Below are 19,585 nucleotides of genomic sequence, written 5' to 3' on the forward strand. Positions count from 1 at the left end.
AACACTCACACACTTTTTGTTTTTTACGCTTAACCCGGAATACTTTTTCAATGGTCTGTTCTGCATTCATGTGGTGCCAGTTCCTACAGTATCTGTTTGTCAGGCCGTTTACATCTAGAGCCAGAACTCTGTTGCTTTTCTGTTACAAGTTTTATCTGTTGAGCTTTAAAAAATGTAAAATCCCGAGTTAAAAAGCACATTCCTTTTTAGCACCTATATGAATTATGGTCCTTCTTTTAATGTCTTTTAACTATTGCTTGAAATCTGTATACAATATTTTTGAGTACTGTCTACAGCTGTTTAAATATTCATTTTAAATACTTTACATTTTAACATTATTACAGAATTTTTTAATCGTGGCATTTTTTTATTGCTCTAGTACTAATGTTCTGTTATCTGAATATCTGAATGGCATGTTCCTAGCTTTTATGGCCTTGTGCCAAATAAAGTTATATTGACTGACGGACAGATTAATTAGAAATTATTAATACATTATTCATTATTACTTAATTAACTTCCTACCTCAGACCCCCATACAAACCTAGCAGCCTACAACTAAAATATAATTAAAATAAATGAGTATTCCCTAAATTACATAATTAAAATCAATTAATAATTACCAATTAATAATTAATTGTTCATAATAGGCTGCAGTAAGATATAAAAGAACCAAGAGCATGAATTAAAGTTGAACACTCATGAGCAGTAAATACTAGTAGATCTTGAATTAGGACTGGGCGCTCCATGATATCTGTTGATTCTCGACACTGATTAACTCCTTATAGTCATGATCAAAAGACTAAGGGGGTCATTAGGATGGCGGGCGGACTTTGCCCGCCTGCCATCCTCGTGGTAATCGAGACCGCTCCCGCCATAAGGGCGGGGGTACGGTGGGGAGTATTAGGATGTGCCCGCCACAGTGGTGGGCACATCCTATATTTTTAGCATTGTGGCGGGCGGTGCTCTCTGCACCGCCCGCCACAATGCCAAAAAAGCATTTCAGCATTTGCATAATCAAAGCAGCAGGCACCGCGCGGTGCCTGACGCTTTGATTATGCTAATGCAGGGGGGTACCACAGGTACCCCCGGGTGCACCCCCATACTCTCCATCATTCTGGGGGCCCGCACGGGGCCCCCAGAGTGAAGTCCGCTAGCCTTTCCGTGGCGGTATTGCCGCCACGGAAAAGCAACTGCAGACGCCCATTCAAATATGGCTGGCGGTGTCTGATAGACACCGCCACCATATGAACCCTTTTCCACCCCGGCCGCAAGGCGACCAGGGCGGAAAAGTGGCTGGCAGTGTTTGCCTCCGCTGCGGTCCCCCCCGCCATTGTAATGTGGCAGGGGGAAAAGGGTGGCGGGCGGGCATTTATGTCGGGCGGATCGCCACCGTCACCATGGCGGTGGCGATCCGCCCGACATGGTAATGGACCCCTAACTCTCCTGTTCCACTGAGACTATGGATGGGACAGAATCTATTGGTTAGCATACAGATCTTGTTTTAGTTCTGGATGGATTGTTTCATATATATTCATTAAAGACTTAACAGCAGTTAGCGACAGCTTTAGGCGATAGCGAGCGGTTTGGGTCCCACTTTGCATGTCAGCGATATTTATCGCTAATGACATGCAAAGTGGGCGTACCCAACCTGTTAGCGACTGTAAGCAGTCAGCTAATGTCGCTATCGCCTATTAGCAAGGCAGGTAAGGCGTTGGAAATATTCCCGCTATCGCTAAAAACTAACGCCTGCTCTGACGAGTTTTTAGCCATGTTATCCAATGGGAGGTGGATAACATGGCTAAGAGCATTTTGTCGCTAATGCGTGAATATCGCTGTATTCTCAGTGATATTCACGCTATCGCCTGAATATTTATCGCTTTGGAGATAAACGTTGCTAATAGCACGTTATCTCAGCGATAATTTCCGGCGATGCTTAGCGATAAAAAATTTGTTGCTAAGCCTAGTTAGCGATAAATATCGCTAATCGTTGGTAATATGCCCCTATATTTTAAATGTGCATTCAAATCAGCAGAAAGTGGTATACAGGTGAAGATTGACTGCTTACTTCCCCTCCTTGGCCAGGTTCTCTAATAACTCTTGGCATTGGATGTGAGGGACCACAGATTAATCGAGCAAATAACAGAGATCCTTTGTAGGAACCCTTACCATAAGTGAATATGTGAGGCCCATGCAGAGTCTCTGACCTCAGCCCGCTGGCCAAATGACATCTTGATAGCGCACTTTGTGCACTCTTATGTGCAAAACTGTTTCACTGTCACAGTATTTGAAACTCCTTTACTGCAACCACCTTGAAGCAGTGAGGACTTTCATGGGAGTCTAGGGAGTGAAGACGGTTGTAAAGTGTTTGTGCAATCTAAAAAAGTAACTTGTAGATTTAGCAATCACTCTGACTTACAAGATCCTTTTCAATGGTTTGAAAGTCCTGGGGAGTTCATCTGGCAGAACAATGACTCCTCCTCTTCAAAACCTTCACCTCCCACATGGAGAGTTTCAGGTGGAGACGCTCTTCACAGAAGTTAATTAATTTGTAAAAAAGTAAGTGCCAGGGTCCTTCTCAGGAGGCTATTGCAGGATGCAGTATCTGTTGTCCCTGCTAGTGCTACCAATGACATTACTAACACAACATCACACTCCTACAAGTGTCACAATTCAGACTATTCCAGTCCACCCAAAGCTAACACAATGTAGTGGGCAGCATGTATTATTCATATTTTCATGTATATTGAACATCAAAAATGGACAGATAGCTCAACAATATGGTGGACCATCATAAATGCTGCTGTTGACAATTAAGTGCTGGTGCTGCGCACCGGAAACCACTGGCTCAAATTAAGCACTAGTCAAAACCAATTGTAATGTATGTGTGCTGGGTAATGAGTCACTTCTAGACCTGGTAAACAATCTACCCTCAAGAACTTCTGGACTGGATTGGATACTTTACTCACAGATGGGCCTTCGAACCTTGAGAGCTCTGAAACTTATGGAAATGGTGCCAGTGCCAATATGTGAGCCTTTAAAGGGCTAGGGCATGCAAACAGAAGGATTCATTCTTCAAAGTCAGGCCTATTGGCATTACCAATGTTTGCTGATTTCTTTTAATTTCTTCCCCACTTAACTCTAAATGAATTCACTTTGTTGAATATGTGCATTGTACTAGATCTGTAACCTTTAGCGAGGAAGGTCAGTCTGGTAACATGGTAACATTTTATGTTTTTTATTTCAGACAGCAGAATGTGGCTGCACTGAAGCATATACAGGGAGGTACTGCACAGATGATTATGATGCTTGCCAGATAGAGAGTTGTTATGTCAGTAACTCCTGCAACGATACTCGTGCCCCTGGTGTTGGATACACATGTGGTCCTTGTCCTCTTGGCCTCATTGGGGATGGCCTAAAATGTGCAGGTATGTGGATCAGCTTACAAATAGTCCATATCACACACTACCCAACTTCCTGACCCAGCCACCCATGTTGATAGGGGTCATCTCCTTTAAGATTCTTCTTCTAGACTTTATAGGCCCCACTTGAAAGAAACACAATCTGTACACACAGCAAAAACAGTGATCTATACCCTCCATAAAAATGTAGCATGCAGCAAGTGGTTAGTGGTCTACTGGGACCTTACAACTGACATGGGTCATATGCTTACCCCGTGACATGGCATGTTCCAGAGAGGACTAGCGATCCAATTTACGAATCTAGGCTGCAAAGTACTAAGGGGCAGATTTATGTTGGTCATGCGCCACGTTTGCGTCACGCAACTGCGGCGTAAACATGGCGCATCCCTACGAGCCATTTACAACGTGACGCATCTAGGCAGATGCGTCACGTTGTAAAGCCCTGCGCCATATGTGGGCGTTCCGGCGCAGGGTGGGCATTCCGGGGCAGGTGCGCCTCGCAAAAGTGGCTGAGTGAAATCTATAAGATTTCACTCAGTCACTTTCAGGCCAATGCTGCGTCAAAACCCTGCACCTGCTTGAAGCAGGCGTAAGGCTTGACGCAGCATTGGACAGATGGGGCACCCCCGAGCATTGCTGGAGCTGCGTCGCGCTTGCGACGCAACTCCAGCAATGCGCCACCTTTACGGCACAGATGCGTCACGCATCTGTGCCGTTTTTGCCCCATGGTGCGCCGCATTGTAAATGCGGCGCACCATGGGTGGCGGAGCTGCGGCGCAAAATAACTGGCGCATCCCTGGGGATGCGCCAGTTATCATAAATCTGCCCCTTACTCTTTTAGCACAGCTACTAACCTGTAGTGACCCGGTCATTTTTGGAACTGTGATGAATGAATTAATATGCCACAGTCCAAAACTGGAATTTGATAGGAGTCACAAAAATCATGTCTCATGCACATTAAAAAAGTAGGATTCCCTTCGCAACTCTCAGAAAATGGCTGCAAATGCAGGGGTGGTGGCCTTGAGGAACACCAGTCCTTCATTGCTATTGCTATTCGCAAACTTACAACTGGTGCCCATATAGGGGCATACTTGAGATGGTCAGTTTGCTAATTTTGAAAACTATCACTTTTGTGGTGTGGTGACTTTGAACAATCCCCACAATGCAAAGGGAGATACTGATTGCAGTGCAAATCGAACATTTGCACTGCACATGAGCTTTCTTCTTGCATCAGAGTGATATTGAGAAACATTCAATTAAAAACAAATCCTTTGCATTGTCAAATCTTTAACCCCTTCGACGCTCATGACGAGCTCAGCTCGTCATGAGTTACGCCTCTCGTACGCTCATGACCGCAGGTTCTTGAAAAACGTAGCGCACAGCGGGAAAACGCTTAGCGCGCATGCGGTTAAAGTGAGACCTGTCTTGAGAGTCATGATTTATTGCACGTTGCAGTGCACATAGCCAGAAGTGGTGGCTGCAAAATGAGATGATATTAGGGCTGTTCAAGACAAAACTCTGGGCCCTATTTATATGTTGGCAGCAACAGAGTAACTTTTTCGAAAACATATTGGTCTGCCTGCCTGATTTAAATGTGGGCGGACCTTTGGTGTAACTACAGCAGAGATGACTTAATCTCTGTTGTGGTTAAACATCCCTCTGACAGTCAGACAGAGTAATGGCTGTCAGCAGTTGACCTCTATGTCTGCCCATCACTACTCGTGATAACTGCAAATGATGTACCCCTCACCATGTGAGATAACTGCCATGGCGAGAGGGGCATTTTTTAATTTCATTTAAAAAACAAATCGTGGTTTGGGATTTTGTTTTTGAAAATGCAAATACAATTGTAACTGTTGTGCGGTTCTGTCATATTTGACGGAGCTGTATGGCAAAGTTGCGATGCATTGGCAGGAACCGCCTTGACCGTGGTTCGTATCAATACTTGAAGGGGCAGATTTATGTTGGGAATGCGCCACGTTTGCATCACGCAACTGCGGCGTAAACGTGGCGCATCCCTACGACCCATTTACAACGTGACGCATCTAGACAGATGCGTCACGTTGTAAAGCCCTGCGCCGCTTGTGGGCGTTCCGGCGCAGGGTGGGCGTTCCGCGGCAGGTGCGCCTCGCAAAAGTGGCTGAGTGAAATCTATAAGATTTCACTCAGTCACTTTTAGGCCAATGCTGCGTCAAAACCCTGCGCCTGCTTGAAGCAGGCGTAGGTCTTGACGCAGCATTGCAAAGATGGGGCAACCCCGAGCCTTGCTGGAGCTGCGTCGCGCTTGCGACGCAACTCCAGCAATGCGCCACCTTTACGGCACAGATGCGTCACGCATCTGTGCCGTTTTTGCCCCATGGAGCGCCGCATTGTAAATGCGGCGCACCATGGGTGGCGGATCTGTGGCGCACTGTGGCGCACATTAACAGGCGCATCCCTGGGGATGCGCCAGTTAACATAAATCTGCCCCGAAATGTCTGCTGGCCTAACGGACATTTCAAAAATAGTCAATCAAGGGCTGGATTCAGGAAGACTGATTGGCATTACCTAGAAGAAGTGTGCTCTTCCACATCGACAGGGATCTCACCTTAGGGGCCAATTCCGATGCGGTTAGGAATGGCTCTGACCCTCGGTCGGAGCCATCCTAACCACATCGGAGGTGCCTCTTCGGATTCCTTTCTGACTGAGCCATTCTAATTGGCTTGGTCAGAAAGGAATCCAACTTGGTTTTCCGAAGGGCTTTTGACGGGCTCAGAGAGCCCGTCTGCCATCTGGCAACCTTTCAGTACTGCCCTGGCCGGCTCTTTCCAGCAGATCATGCAGTTTAAATGGAGCTGTTCTGAAGCCATTCCTTGTGGACAGTGTTTGGAGGCCATGCAGACAACTGTCTTACTGTACCTCTTGCCCAGACCCTTTGCTTCTCTTCCAGGGCTGATTTACTGTACATACCAAATGTCAGCATCAAAACATAATGACCTCTGACATTGTCAGCCCAAGTACTAATTACACCCCATCCCTTAAACAGCTGCAAAAACACTGTTAAAAAAGACACCCTAAGTAATCCAATGATGGGAGTTTATGAAACCATAATATGAACTGAAGGTAGCCAATGTTAGAGATGAGCCCCATAGCAGTTGTAATGAAAACCAGCAAGCTGCTTTTGTAATTCTTGACCCCTCAGCTTCTCTATACTTTGGATCCTGATATAGTCTGGAAATGCTAAAAGATTGGTGACTTATATTGTGAAACGCCCCTTTTCACCATCAGTTCTTAAGCATAAACAATGTAATTTATCTCCCTTGCAAATGTCCATTCCTGCACGACTTTTATGCTTGAACCAAATGCCTATCAAAGAGAAGTCTTTGCCTTCTGTAAGAGTGAGTTACACTCCTGTAATGAAAATAAAGTGCAGTCCGAATCTCATATGTTTTTTTAATTAAACGTACTCTAAAGTGGCTGTAAGGTAGCATGTGCAAATATACAGCCTTCTACACAACTATATTACAACAATCAATGAGGGAAATCTACCCAACTCCTGTTCCCTCAGGTTGCATGAGCATAAGATACATCCTTCAAAGGAGCACCCCGATTGCCTCCAGGAAGTGCTACCAGATTGCTCAGCCAAAATAATTCTCAGGCACACCAACATTAGGTCCCTGACCCTTTTCAACATGGACTGGTAAACATGAGAACATGTTAATCCTTACCCATATACTGGAATGAGATCAAATAACTTTTTGCTGGTAGGTTTGGTTGCTTGGGGGTCTAAAACAACAAAGACCTCATGGACATCAAGTCAGTCGAAGCATTCCATGGAGAAGAACTCATGTGCACGAGATACTAGTTAATCTTTTAAAACACAAATTCTATATCTAATTGTTTGACATAGTTTCTTGTCATTTGTCAATTTGCAAATTGATATTTGGGTTACTTTTCCTAAAGAATTTACTTGCAGTGCTTATATTTATGTACTGTGTTTACTTTCTTAGGCAATAAATTAATAAAATGTTCTTGAAAAGTTCCATTTCCAATCAACAACATATATGAAACAATAGTAAAACAAAAGTCTCTTCAAGGTTTACGATAGGAATAAGTATAAAGATTACAAAAAGTTAAATAAAGAATCACTTTATGGAACATTAACAGTGCCTTATATAGAAATCAATGCCATAGCATTAATTTTCAATGAGCTAATGATAAAATTATCAGACTCAACAAAATACTACACAAAAACATGAAAACACAGGACAACGCACAACGGGTAAGATTAAGTAAGGAACAAGAAAGCAACCCTAATAATATAGATCACAACAGTAGTATCAAATGACATCACACTAGTCTTCAAGTACCAATTCCTTTACATGTATTCACTCTCACATTGAAGACAAAGACACATCCAATATCTAATTTTCAACCATAGGCCCTATGTCTTACCACCAACAAACTATTAACAGTTGCTTCCTTGCATTACTTACGCTAATATAAATCACAATGTCTGATGGTGTGTAAATTTGGTTTTAGTGACAAAAGTGTGTTATCAAACCTTTAAATATAATCTCTCAAGTGTATTGTGTATGGTCAGCTCTATGTATTCCATTCATACTTTGTCCACTCATCACAGCCCATGCTCAATAGCACACCCTGTAACAATCATTGTGCTTTTCCAACCAATTTCTTTTTTTGGTGCCTAAAGTGAAACTTGACCTTGGGTGACAGTGTATGCCCAGACATGGGTCCCATGCACACTTTGAACCAAGCTAACCTGGCTGATGAGTCCTAACTAGTGCAAAGCAGGTCCTAGGTTGCTTGTATTCCATTTCAGAGACGGCCTGTCAGTTCAAGCTTGACTGCTCCAATTGGAGCAGGGTCAAGAGTGATTTGCATATGCCTGGGTCCAAACTGAGGTGACACGGTGCTAAATAATGATGGACTGCGATGTGGCCCAGAATAATTATCAGTGGCAGAGATTAACTCAAGTATTCCGTCCATTGTTTGTATACTTAAGTGTGTTGCCCTAAGTGGGATGATTATGCCCAGATGAGGTCTCATGCACACTGTGGCACTGGAACAAAGCTATACTGGCATATGAGCCCTAATTAGGGCAAAACTGGACCTGGGTTGCTTGTGTTCAGGTTCAGGGAGGACTTTGCTTTGCAGTTTCATCAAATTCAACACGCCACTCAATAGTAGACAGAAAAAAATTCCACATGCCATAATTATGCCCTAAATACATTGGTTTCTTACTTGTTGCATGCCCTCAGGCTACAGACTAATAGGGGCTTGCACAGTTAGTATCTTATACTGAGGGCTGAATTTTTATATCATTTTGTTTTTCTTTTAGATTATGATGAGTGCACGCAGAATAAATCAAACTGTCAGCAGAACTGCATCAACATCTTTGGAGGCTTCAACTGCAGCTGCTGGGAGGGGTACAGAGTGAACAGTGTAAACAGCTGGCAATGTGATGGTAAATGATTGCTTCTTCCTTCAAATCTGAACATCTGTTGACTATAAGTTCTTGATAGACAGATCAGTCTTATTTTAAATGTCTCTTCACAGGCTGGACTCACCTACCTGTCCAACACAACTCTGTTGTAAAAGTACCTGTTTGCCACTGCACACTTCACACATATTGGGTAGATAATTGGAATATCAAAGGCAGTGTATGTGTCTGTTCTGCTCTGCGAAACAAGCAAATCCACAACCACCTAAAATAAATTAGGGGCTCAATATGAACAAGGGACAACAATTGGAAATAAAACACTTTAGATTTTAAGATCTATGGCACATTTTTCATGTAAGCTGCCATCAGCCGTACCACTGATGTCAAGGCGGCATAGTGTTTTAGTGTTGTGATATGGTTTTTCCAAATCACAGGCATAGTTCAACCACATAACACTTTGTGGTTTTTCAACTGAAGAATGTTTGCAAACTGTCTTTTGTGTGGTATTTCGGTCCATCTATATTTACCATTTTCACTAAACTAGTTGATTTAAATCCAGATCAATATTCATCATGGACAGCCAATGTGATGTGTTGCAAATAATGCAGTAGATTGTGTTTTGTCTCATCAGATATCAATGAATGTGAGGAAAACAATCCTTGTGCTTCAACTGCGATTTGTACAAACACCCTGGGTGGGTACTCCTGTGACTGCCCTGCAGGCTTCCGTGGAAATGCCACCTTGGTTTGCACAGGTAAGTTTTAATCATAGAGGAAGATTGGAGTGCCTTATAAGTATTCACTGTGCTGTCCCAGGACCTCCTACTGTATGTGACAAGCAGCAACCCTACACATTATGTTTGGATTTTCCTACTACACAGTGCCCTTCTCCCAATGTCTACCTGCTTCTCTCTGCAATTACAGAGGTAAAGGGGATGACCAAGCTGTTAAAGCACAGGTGGCAAAGGGTGGGATGACTCAATACAGAGCTGAAGTTTGGGGGTTCAAAGATGGCTTCCTAAACAAGATATTTTGTCTACCAGGATAAAGCTTTTATACCCAACAAATCAGAGCTAGACTGATCTCTTAGGACATTAGAAGAGTTCATGGCAGTCCGGTGCCTCTGACTTTCTAATGCACCAGAGGCAAAGGCAGTCATACATTTGTGCTACATGCAGTGCTTAATTTGAGCTGGTGGTTAACAATGCTCGCCACTGGCACTTCGGGGCAGATTTATGTTAACTGGCGCATCCCCAGGGATGCGCCAGTTAACATGCGCCACAGTGCGCCACTGCTCCGCCACCCATGGTGCGCCGCATTTATGATGGGGCGCACCGTGGTGCAAGGCAGTGAGGATGCGTGACGCATCTCTCGGCTCACGGGCGGCGCATTGCAGGAGTCATGTCGCAAGTGCGACATGACTCCTGCAATGCACAGGAGCCACCTAATCAATGCAGGGTGCGTCATCCTTACGCCTGCTTCAAGCAGGCGTAAGGAATTGACGTAGAAAGTGACTGAGTGAAATCTCATAGATATCACTCAGCCAAATTTAGGAGGCGTTCCTGCGCAGGAACGCCCCCCCCTGCGCAGGAACGCCTCCTTATGGCGCAGGGCTTTCCAACGTGACGCATCTCTTAGATGCGTCACGTTGTAAATAGGGCGCATTATTTGCGCCGCCATTGCGTCACATTTAGTGACGCAATTGCGGCGCAAGGAGGCGCAAGGCCATCATAAATCTGCCCCTAAGTTCTCAACAGCTGCACTTATGACAGTCCACCACATGGTGGCACTGTTTATTTTTGACACGAGCATAACAACAGTTGTTTAATAATTCAATATACATTAAATATGAATAATACATGCTGCACGTGCCATTTCCATAACTTTGGGTGGTGGCCTGGAATAGTCCGAATGTGATGTCTAGTACTTGTGTTAGTTATCATTGGCAGCGCTGTCAGGGGCAGCGGATAGTGCAAACTGCACTGGCCCCTTGAGAAGGACTCTGGGACATACTTTTTTTTTTACAAACTAAGCACTAGGGGGCATATTATCAAGGGGGTTTATCTCTGCTTTTTTGGCTTTAAAAGCCAAGAAAGCGGAGATAAAATGATCTCCCTATTACCTAGCTGTCGCTAACACCAGTTAGCGACAGCTAGTAGGAGATAGCGACCATCTTGGGCCCCGCTTTCCATGTCAGTGATATTTATCACTAATGACATGTAAAGTGGGCGTGCCAAGATGTTAGCGACTGGAAACAGTCGCTAACATCGCTATCTCCTAATACCAACTTATGGAGATATTCGCGCTAAGCGCGAATATCTCCAAAAGCTAACACCTGCCCCTGAGCAGTTCTTATCCATGTTATCCAATGGGAGGTGGATAACACGGCTAAGAGCATTAGCTCGGTAATGCATGAATATCGCTGACTTTTCAGCGATATTCATGCATTTCGGCCGATTTTTATCGCTTAGGAGATAAACCTTGATAATATCAAGGCTCCTAAGCGATAAAAATCGCCGCAGCACGACGATAAAATATTGCCGCTAAGCCAACATAGCGATAATTATCGCTAGTTGTTGGTAATATGCCCCTAACTTCTCAAGACCTTAACACCTTTTCTATGTCTGTAGTGTGTTCAGCCAATGTAAATTGATCATGACTTTGAGTCCACTAAGGAGCCCTGTTGAGAACCTTTCTGGGGAAAGATTTTTTAATTTTCACATTCACATAAGAGTTTCACATACGGCAATGAGTGGAGGCTTTCTGATGTAGTGGTGCAAAAATCAGTCCTAGTGCTAGATTAGTGTACACTGTCACAATTAGCTTTATTTACTAGGATATGCTGTCCCTGTTTTCTCTGCAGCATACCTTTTACAGGATGTACTGGGTGCAAACAGCTTCAGAGCTTCCTTTCACAGATAATGCCCTGCCCACTGGGCAGACACAAATTCTGCAGCATTGGAACTTTTATATATCTCAAGCTTGAGTCATTCTCTGTCGTCAGCCTAGAAGTCCTGGGTAATCTTAAATAGTAGTAAACAATGTTTAAATACAATATTGACAAAAGGGTGTCCCAAGAGAACAAACTGATAAAGGTGCTGGACAGGGAAATACACCAATGAAAAAGCAGAACAACCCGCCTCCTAAGATATGCTCTATAGAAAGAGTTACAAATCAAATCAGGCACACAACAACTTCTATGTATTGGAAATGCCTCTAATTCTTTTCTTTATTTAAGATACATAAAAATAATTTGAAATAAATCATTAAAGCATTGATACAAAAAAGACACATGTCTCACACTCATAAATTATAAAACCTCACACTCTGAAACCTCTCACATGCTGCTCATACCTTATAATCATCCACAATCATCATATAACCTAATAAACTCTCTTATAATCAGACTTACAGTACAACAAAACCGTGGAGACAGAATAAATATCCCCTTACAGTAATGGTCGAAATTAAGGGGCAGATTTATGATGACTGGCGCATCCCCAGGGATGCGCCAGTCATCCTGCGCCACTGCTCCGCCACCCATGGTGCGGCGCATTTACAATGCGGCGCACCATGGGGCAAAACGGCACAGATGCGTGACGCATCTGTGCCGTAAAGGTGGCGCATTGCTGGAGTTATGTCGCTAGTGCGACGCAGCTCCAACAAGGCTCGGGGGTGCACCATCTCCACAATGCTGCATCAAGACCTACGCCTGCTTCAAGCAGGCGCAGGCTTTTGACGCAGCATTGGCCTGAAAGTGACTGAGTGAAATCTTATAGATTTCACTCAGCCACTTTTGCGAGGCGCACCTGCCCCGGAACGCCCACCCTGCGCCGGAACGCCTCCTGATGGCGCAGGGCTTTACAACGTGACGCATCTCCTAGATGCGTCACGTTGTAAATAGGGCGCATTGTTTGCGCCGCCGTTGCGTCAAATAAAGTGACGCACCGGCGGCGCATGGCCTTCATAAATCTGCCCCTAAGTATTATTTTGCCACACACTTGTCCACGCAGAATAAAAACAGAGAGGGGTATGAGAAAAGTAAACAAACCAACGGTTCTCTACAATACAAAAACAGCGACAAAAATTTCATTAAAAAGTAAAATAATCCTCCTTGCCATATAAATACCTCAAAACAGTCCGAAGACAGACAAAACAAAAACAAATCCATGTGACTCAAGGGATGTGTAACTCCTTAAACCTGTGTAGCCGACATGCAGAAAAATATCAAATATATACATACACACTATGCCATAACCTACATATGTGAACAATAAGTCCAGTGCCAACACAAACGCAAATCAAAGGGAATCCCATGGAACCAAACACCATCCATTCATGCAACCACAAAAGAGCGCATACATTCACCTAGGCTGTGTCCGACCATATTAGCACCATCCACACATAATATAATTAAAATAACTAATTGGTTGTATGGCGGAACCACGCACGCAATTACAACACATGTCTTTACAACACGGTCAATACCACAACCTCTTTTTTACCACACACGCCTCTACCATGCATATGCATTTACAACGCATGACTTTACAATGAAAATTTAAATATTTAGCAGGTAAGTGTGATGCCTTTATATAAATATGTATATACATATGTATATCTATATTAAGGGTGGGCGGAGCTGGCGTTGTGCCCCTGCTTATTGTAGAGCCAATTTTGCCTCGTGTGTGCTGCTAATCAGTGTTGGGAGAACCCTCAGACACATATGCTGATGCGCACAGCTTTGATATAGTTTGAAAGGAACTAAGGGGCACATTATCAAGGGCTTTATCTCCGCTTTTTTGGCTTTAAAAGCCAAAGAAGCGGAGATAAAAGTATCGCCCTATCAACAACTGGGTGCTAACCTCCCAAAATTCCACTATCGGTGGATTTTTTATCGACTAGGTGGTTAGCGTTGTTAATAACGCGATAACCAGGCGATATTATCCAGCATTAGCGGGTGTTAACAAAATTAACGCTAAGCGCCCTTAGCGTTAATTTTCCCTGATCCTTGTTAATTTGCCCCTTGGTACTCGTGCTCAATTTGAAGGTCATTCTTCTTTGCTACTGCAACTTTACGGTTCTGTTGCCATGCGCTGTACTTCCAACTGCTTCCTTTACCTAGACTGCCTCTTGCCATAAGCATTCTTGTTGGAGGATGCTGTATGTTTGAGAGTGGATGTGCAGAAAATGTTATCATTTTTGTTACTGCCATACATAATGCAATGCTAGCATTTGTTTTAATGCTGCTCTGGATTTTCTGTCTTTTTTTTAATGTCATGCTGAATTTGTGCTTGCATGCATTTGTATGTCGTGTAAAATTTTCTGTCCTTTTCAGTCATTCACTGCATGCTTAGATTTTTAGTATCAGTATGTGTCTGATGCTGTGCCTTATTTGCGCCTTATGGAGTATGGAGTAAACCCCTGTGTGCTGCATGAGTGTTGCTCCTTGTGCTAATGTTACCTACATTTTTTTCTGCACACATACACTCCTTACTGTTGCTGGTGATGGGCATTTGCGTTGTGCCCAAACTATACTTACATTTATGTTGCTGGTGATGGGTCAGGGTTTCTGCAACTCAAACCAAACTTGCTTTTACTTGTACTGGGGCATGTTTAGTTGTGATGGGGCTGGTGAGCTGCTTCTGAACAATATTTACATTACAACTACCTACAATTGATGGTGATGAGACAGTTTAATTGCGCCCAAACCTTTTTCTTTGGGTTATTTATGCTGCACCTGCAATGGCATTTGTTTTTGACACATTATTGTATCTACCTGTGTGTGAGGGTCATTGGCAGGTGTATAGCACCCATTGGGGAACTTGTACTGCACTCTTGTGCTATATTGTAGATTCGGTCACTCTAGTGTGGAGTGCCACTTTTGTTGCACCTCAATATTTTCTATCTGCTGGAGGAGAGATTGTGGGTGGTTCTCCCTTGTGAATTTTTCCCTTGTTTTAATATTTCGGTTAGGACTTGTGTCTATGTCTTTGTTATTCCTGACCTTGCATTATTATTATTTCCTATTCTTGTCTGTTTATTTGATATATTGTATGATTGAATTTGTTCTTCCATTATATGTCTTCTGTTTATGAGGTTGAGTATTAGCATCTTATCTGCATTGATATTTTTTATTGTTGGGTAGGCTAAGCACTAAATATGTTGCTCCCAGTGGGGCCTTCCTGATTCCTTACTACCATCTTTACCTGTAACCTAAGACTCTTATACATCTCTTCTGATTCACTAATACTACTGGCTACCCTGCATCTTCATTACCATGGTGGGTTTTTGGGTGGCAAAGGCATTTTTAGCATTGAGGGGTATGGGATTGTGTGTGGCAAGGGCATTTTTAGGGTTTAGGGTGGCTATGGATTATGAGGGGCAAACGCATTTTTAGGGTTTAAGATGGGTATGGGTATTTTGATGGCAAGGGCATTTTTAGGGTTTAGGGTGGATTTGGGCTTTTAGGTGGTAAAGGAATCTTTAGGGTTTAGGGTAGGGTTGGGTTTTTGGATGGTAAGGGACTTTTTAGGGTTTAGGGTGAGTTTGGTTTTTTTATGTTAAAAGGAATTTTTAGGGGCAGATTTATGTCGGACTTGCGGCACTTTTGCGCCGCCGTTGCGTCACTTCTGTGACGCAGCGGCGGCGTAAACCCTGCGCCACATTGCGACATACTTACATCGTGACGCATCTATGGAGATGCGTCACGGTGCAAGGCCCGGCGCCACATGAAACCTGCGTCAGGTTTCATGTGGGCGTTTCCACGCAGAGGGGGGCGTTCCGTCGCAGGAACGCCCCTGAAAAGTGACTCAGTGAAATCTACAAGATTTCACTGAGTCACTTTCCCAACGCTGATGCGTCACAACCCTGCGCCTGCTTGAAGCAGGCGTAAGGCTTGACGTACCACGTTAGAGATAGGGCAAGTTGGAACAGTGCTGGAGTTGCGTGCAGAACGCCGCACAACTTCAGCACTGCGCCAACTTCACGCCCTAGATGCGACACGCATCTGTTCATTCCTGCGCCATGGTGCGCCGCATTGTAAATGCGGCGCATCATGGGTGGCGCAGGGATGAACTTGAGTGCCGTATCTTTCCTGGCGCATCTCTGCCGATTTGCAGAGATGCGTCAAGCAACATAAATCTGCCCCTTAGGGTTTAGGGTGGGTTTGGTGTCTTAGGTGGCAAGGGCATTTTTTGAGTTTAAGATGGGTTTGGGGTTTGGGGTGGTAAGGGCATTTTTAGGGTTTAGGGAGGGTTTGGATTTTTTGGTGGCAATGGAATTTTTAGGGTTTGGGTTGCGTGTGGGGTTGTGGGTGGTTAGGGAATTTTTACGGTTCAGGGTGAGTTTGGAGTTTTGTATGGCAAGGACAGTTTTGGGTTTAGGGGTTTTAGTGGTAAGGGAATCTTTAGGGTTTGGGTGGTAGGTTATGTTTGGGGTGGGGATTGGGTTTCCGGGCGGTAAGGGAATTTTTAGGGTTTAGGGTGGGTTTGTGTTTTGGGTTGCCAGGGAATTTATTGGGTTTAGGGTTTTTTTGGGGGTTTTGGATGATAAGGGTATTTGCAGGGTTTAGGGTGGGTTTGGGTTGTTGGGTGCTAAGGGAGTTCTTAGTGTTTATGGTGGATTTGGGTTTTTGGGTGGTACGGGATGTTGTCATGTTTGGCGAGGGTTTGCTGTTTGGGTGGTAAGGACCTTTTTAGGTTTAGGGTGGGTTTGAGGTTTTTGGTAGTAAGGAAATCTTTAGGGTTTGGGTAGTAAGGGTATGTTTAGGGTGGGCTTGGGGGTTGTAAGGGAATTTTTAGTATTTAGGGTGGGTTTTGATTTTGGGTTGCCAGAGAATCTCTAGGGTTTAAGGTGGGTTCGGGGTCCTTGAGTGATAAGAGACTTTTTAGGGTTTAGTGTGGGTTTGGGATTGTCGGTGGTAAGGGATATTTTAGTGTTATGGGAGGGTTTGGTGTTTGGGTGGTAAGGGCATTTTTAGGGTTAGGGTGGGTTTGGGTTTCTGGGTTGCAAATGAATTTTTAGGGTTTAGAGTAGATTTGGGGTGTGGGTGGTAAGGGAATATTTAGGGTGGGTTTGTGGTAAGGTGAGGGTTATTAAAAGAAAAAAATAAAATATATATATATATATATATATATACATATATATATATATATATATATATATATATATATATATATATATATATATATATGCGCTTCAAAGGCTCCCGCTTTGTTAAGATGACTCTGTGAATACTGGAACACTGCTCGCAGTTTGGATTTCCTCCGGGGTACCGGAAACCACAGAGTCCACCACGCAGCAAAGAAAGAAGTACGACGGTGAGGATGACATGGTGCATCACGTCGGGCCAGTCGGATTTCCAGACTTGCCCCCGTCAGAAAGGATTCCTGAGCTGCGGCGGTTAAAGCGGTATGGGGACTGGAGGAAGCGCAGCTGCGCACATGTACTTTTGGTCACACAGACTATGCAAAATGTGTTTTCCCTTCCATTTTACCCCTGTGATACCTATCTATGCATTACTGTGGCATGCTGGACCTTGTAGGCGCCGAACATTAAGCGGACTACAAGAGGTGTATGCGATGTGAGGTCATCAAAGTGGGAGGAGCAGCGGTCTGTGGGTGAGAAGGCAGGATATATCTTCCTTACTCACACATATCCATTCAAGCACATGCACCTGGCGCTGAAGAGGCTAAGAACGCCGAAATGCATCCGCCATAGGATGAGATTGAACTCTCCGTTGTCTGTGCAGCTCAATAAAGCGCTTCCAAACCCGTTCCTCAGCTGTGGCCTTTCTCGTTCTTTGAAGGAGTGGAGTGGATATATATATATATATATATATATATATATATATATATATATATATATATATATATATATATATATATATATATATATATATATATATATATATATATATATATATATATATATATATATATATATATATATTCTCTGAAAAAGCCAAAGGTTGTAGGGATGTTATAGTTAGGAAATAGAATTTTTTTTAAACTTAGAAATTCACTGGAAAAACCAAAGGTCACAGGGATGTTAAAGATACGCTGACATTTCACTCGTACAAAACCAGAGAAAATCAGCTTTTACTTCCTCTACAATCCCGAGGGTCCCTGGGGGCCAACTAGCTCACCAGGTACCTCCAGTAAGCACCACAGAAATGCGTTGCAGAGTGGTGTGAAAAGGGGCGTGACCTCTGAACACCTTTGAGATGCCATCAGTGATGTCATGAGTGATGTCACTGATCATATCATGAGTGATGTAATAGTGACGTCATCAGCAGTGCATTGCAGGCAAGCGAGTTATAGTCAGCTGAACTAACTATAAATGGGGAATTTCACTGGTTTTGTACGAGTGAAATGTCCAATGAACTGTAACGCCAATGAAACCTATGGGTTTTTCAGTGAAAATACATATATATATATGTAAGCAGTTTCGCGTGAGTGCTATGCCACAAGAAAGCTGTTTGTTAATTTGTTAATGCACCGGAATAAAAAGCACGTTATTTAATTTTGCTGCGTGTGGTCCGTACCTGTTTCTTGCTGTGACGGGGCATTTCAGGACTTTGTTTGCTATATATATATATATATATATATATATATATATATATATATATATATATATATATATATGAGGAGAAGGAGAGAACTCTCGGTAGCTCCCAAGTTTAGGTGGAAAGCAGCTCCTGTATAGAGCACTCTCAACACCAGCGACACTCTAGATTAGCTCACCTCAAATGTCTGCTTTTCTATCAAAGTCTTTAAGCGTAGGATTAGCACAGTGCCATTCACGCCAAGATAGAAAAGGACAAAGCCTTTTGCCATTTCTACAGCAAAGTCTTTCAGCATAGGACTTTTTTTGACTTAATACTGAGTGCTGCCTTGTGTCTGGACTAAGCTATACCTCTCTGAAGAGCTCTAATTAGTGCAAAACACTGTGTCAGGGGTTGCCTTTACTCAGTTCAGGTTGGCTTGATTGGTATTTTATCAATTCAAAGCTGTAATACTGTGCCAGGAGTGGTAAATGGCTTTTGTCATTTTACACTTTGATGTTTATTCAAGACTTTGCGCTTTAGCCCTCATTGCTAGAGACTGATGTTTATAACTTCGTTTTCTCTCGGATTTTAAACCCCAGGTATTTGTATGAGGCAACAACCTCGACTTTTTTTCCATCCAAAAACCATGGTGTTTTTTTAATTTGGCATCCACTAATCACACTACCTTTGTTTTAGATAGATTTAATTCTAATCCATGCCGGTCAATATAATTTGCTAGTGTACTCATACTGTGTTTTAGCCCTATTGGGGTTTGGCTAAAAAGCACCATGTTGTCAGCATACTGCAAGCACCTAATTTCCTCTTTGGCTAACGTTGGTGGATAGCTGTTTACTCCAGTAAGTGCTTCTTCAAGATCAGCTAAATACAAATTAAAGAGGCTTGGGCTAACATGCACCCCTGTTTTAATCCATTGTGGGTACCTATTTTCTTTGTCACACAACTACCATCACCTATTTTCACCTGAGTCCAGGTATCAGTATATATTTCTTTGATGGCATTCAGTAAATTGTTTGGAATACCCCATGTTGCCAGTTTTTTCCACAGGTGATTTCGGGGCACACGATCGAAAGCTGACTTTAAGTCCACAAAGCATGCAAACATCCGCTTGTTCTGATGTTTGGCATTTTCGATTAGTAGTGTTATGGTTGATAAA

General features: G+C 43.3%; 1 protein-coding gene across 1 annotated transcript in view; it reads left to right on the forward strand.

Moving 5' to 3' along the window:
* Nucleotides 1–19,585, forward strand: part of LOC144792796 (uncharacterized) — an 844,113-nt gene that overhangs the window by 259,709 nt on the left and 564,819 nt on the right. Inside the window, exons 28-30 of the mRNA XM_078667999.1 lie at nucleotides 3,245–3,425; nucleotides 8,761–8,886; nucleotides 9,494–9,616. Of these exons, the coding sequence (XP_078524125.1) occupies nucleotides 3,245–3,425; nucleotides 8,761–8,886; nucleotides 9,494–9,616 (430 nt within the window). The remainder of the gene's footprint in view (nucleotides 1–3,244; nucleotides 3,426–8,760; nucleotides 8,887–9,493; nucleotides 9,617–19,585) is intronic.

This window comes from Lissotriton helveticus, chromosome 11, assembly GCF_964261635.1.
Source record: "Lissotriton helveticus chromosome 11, aLisHel1.1, whole genome shotgun sequence".
Lineage (NCBI taxonomy): Eukaryota > Metazoa > Chordata > Amphibia > Caudata > Salamandridae > Lissotriton > Lissotriton helveticus.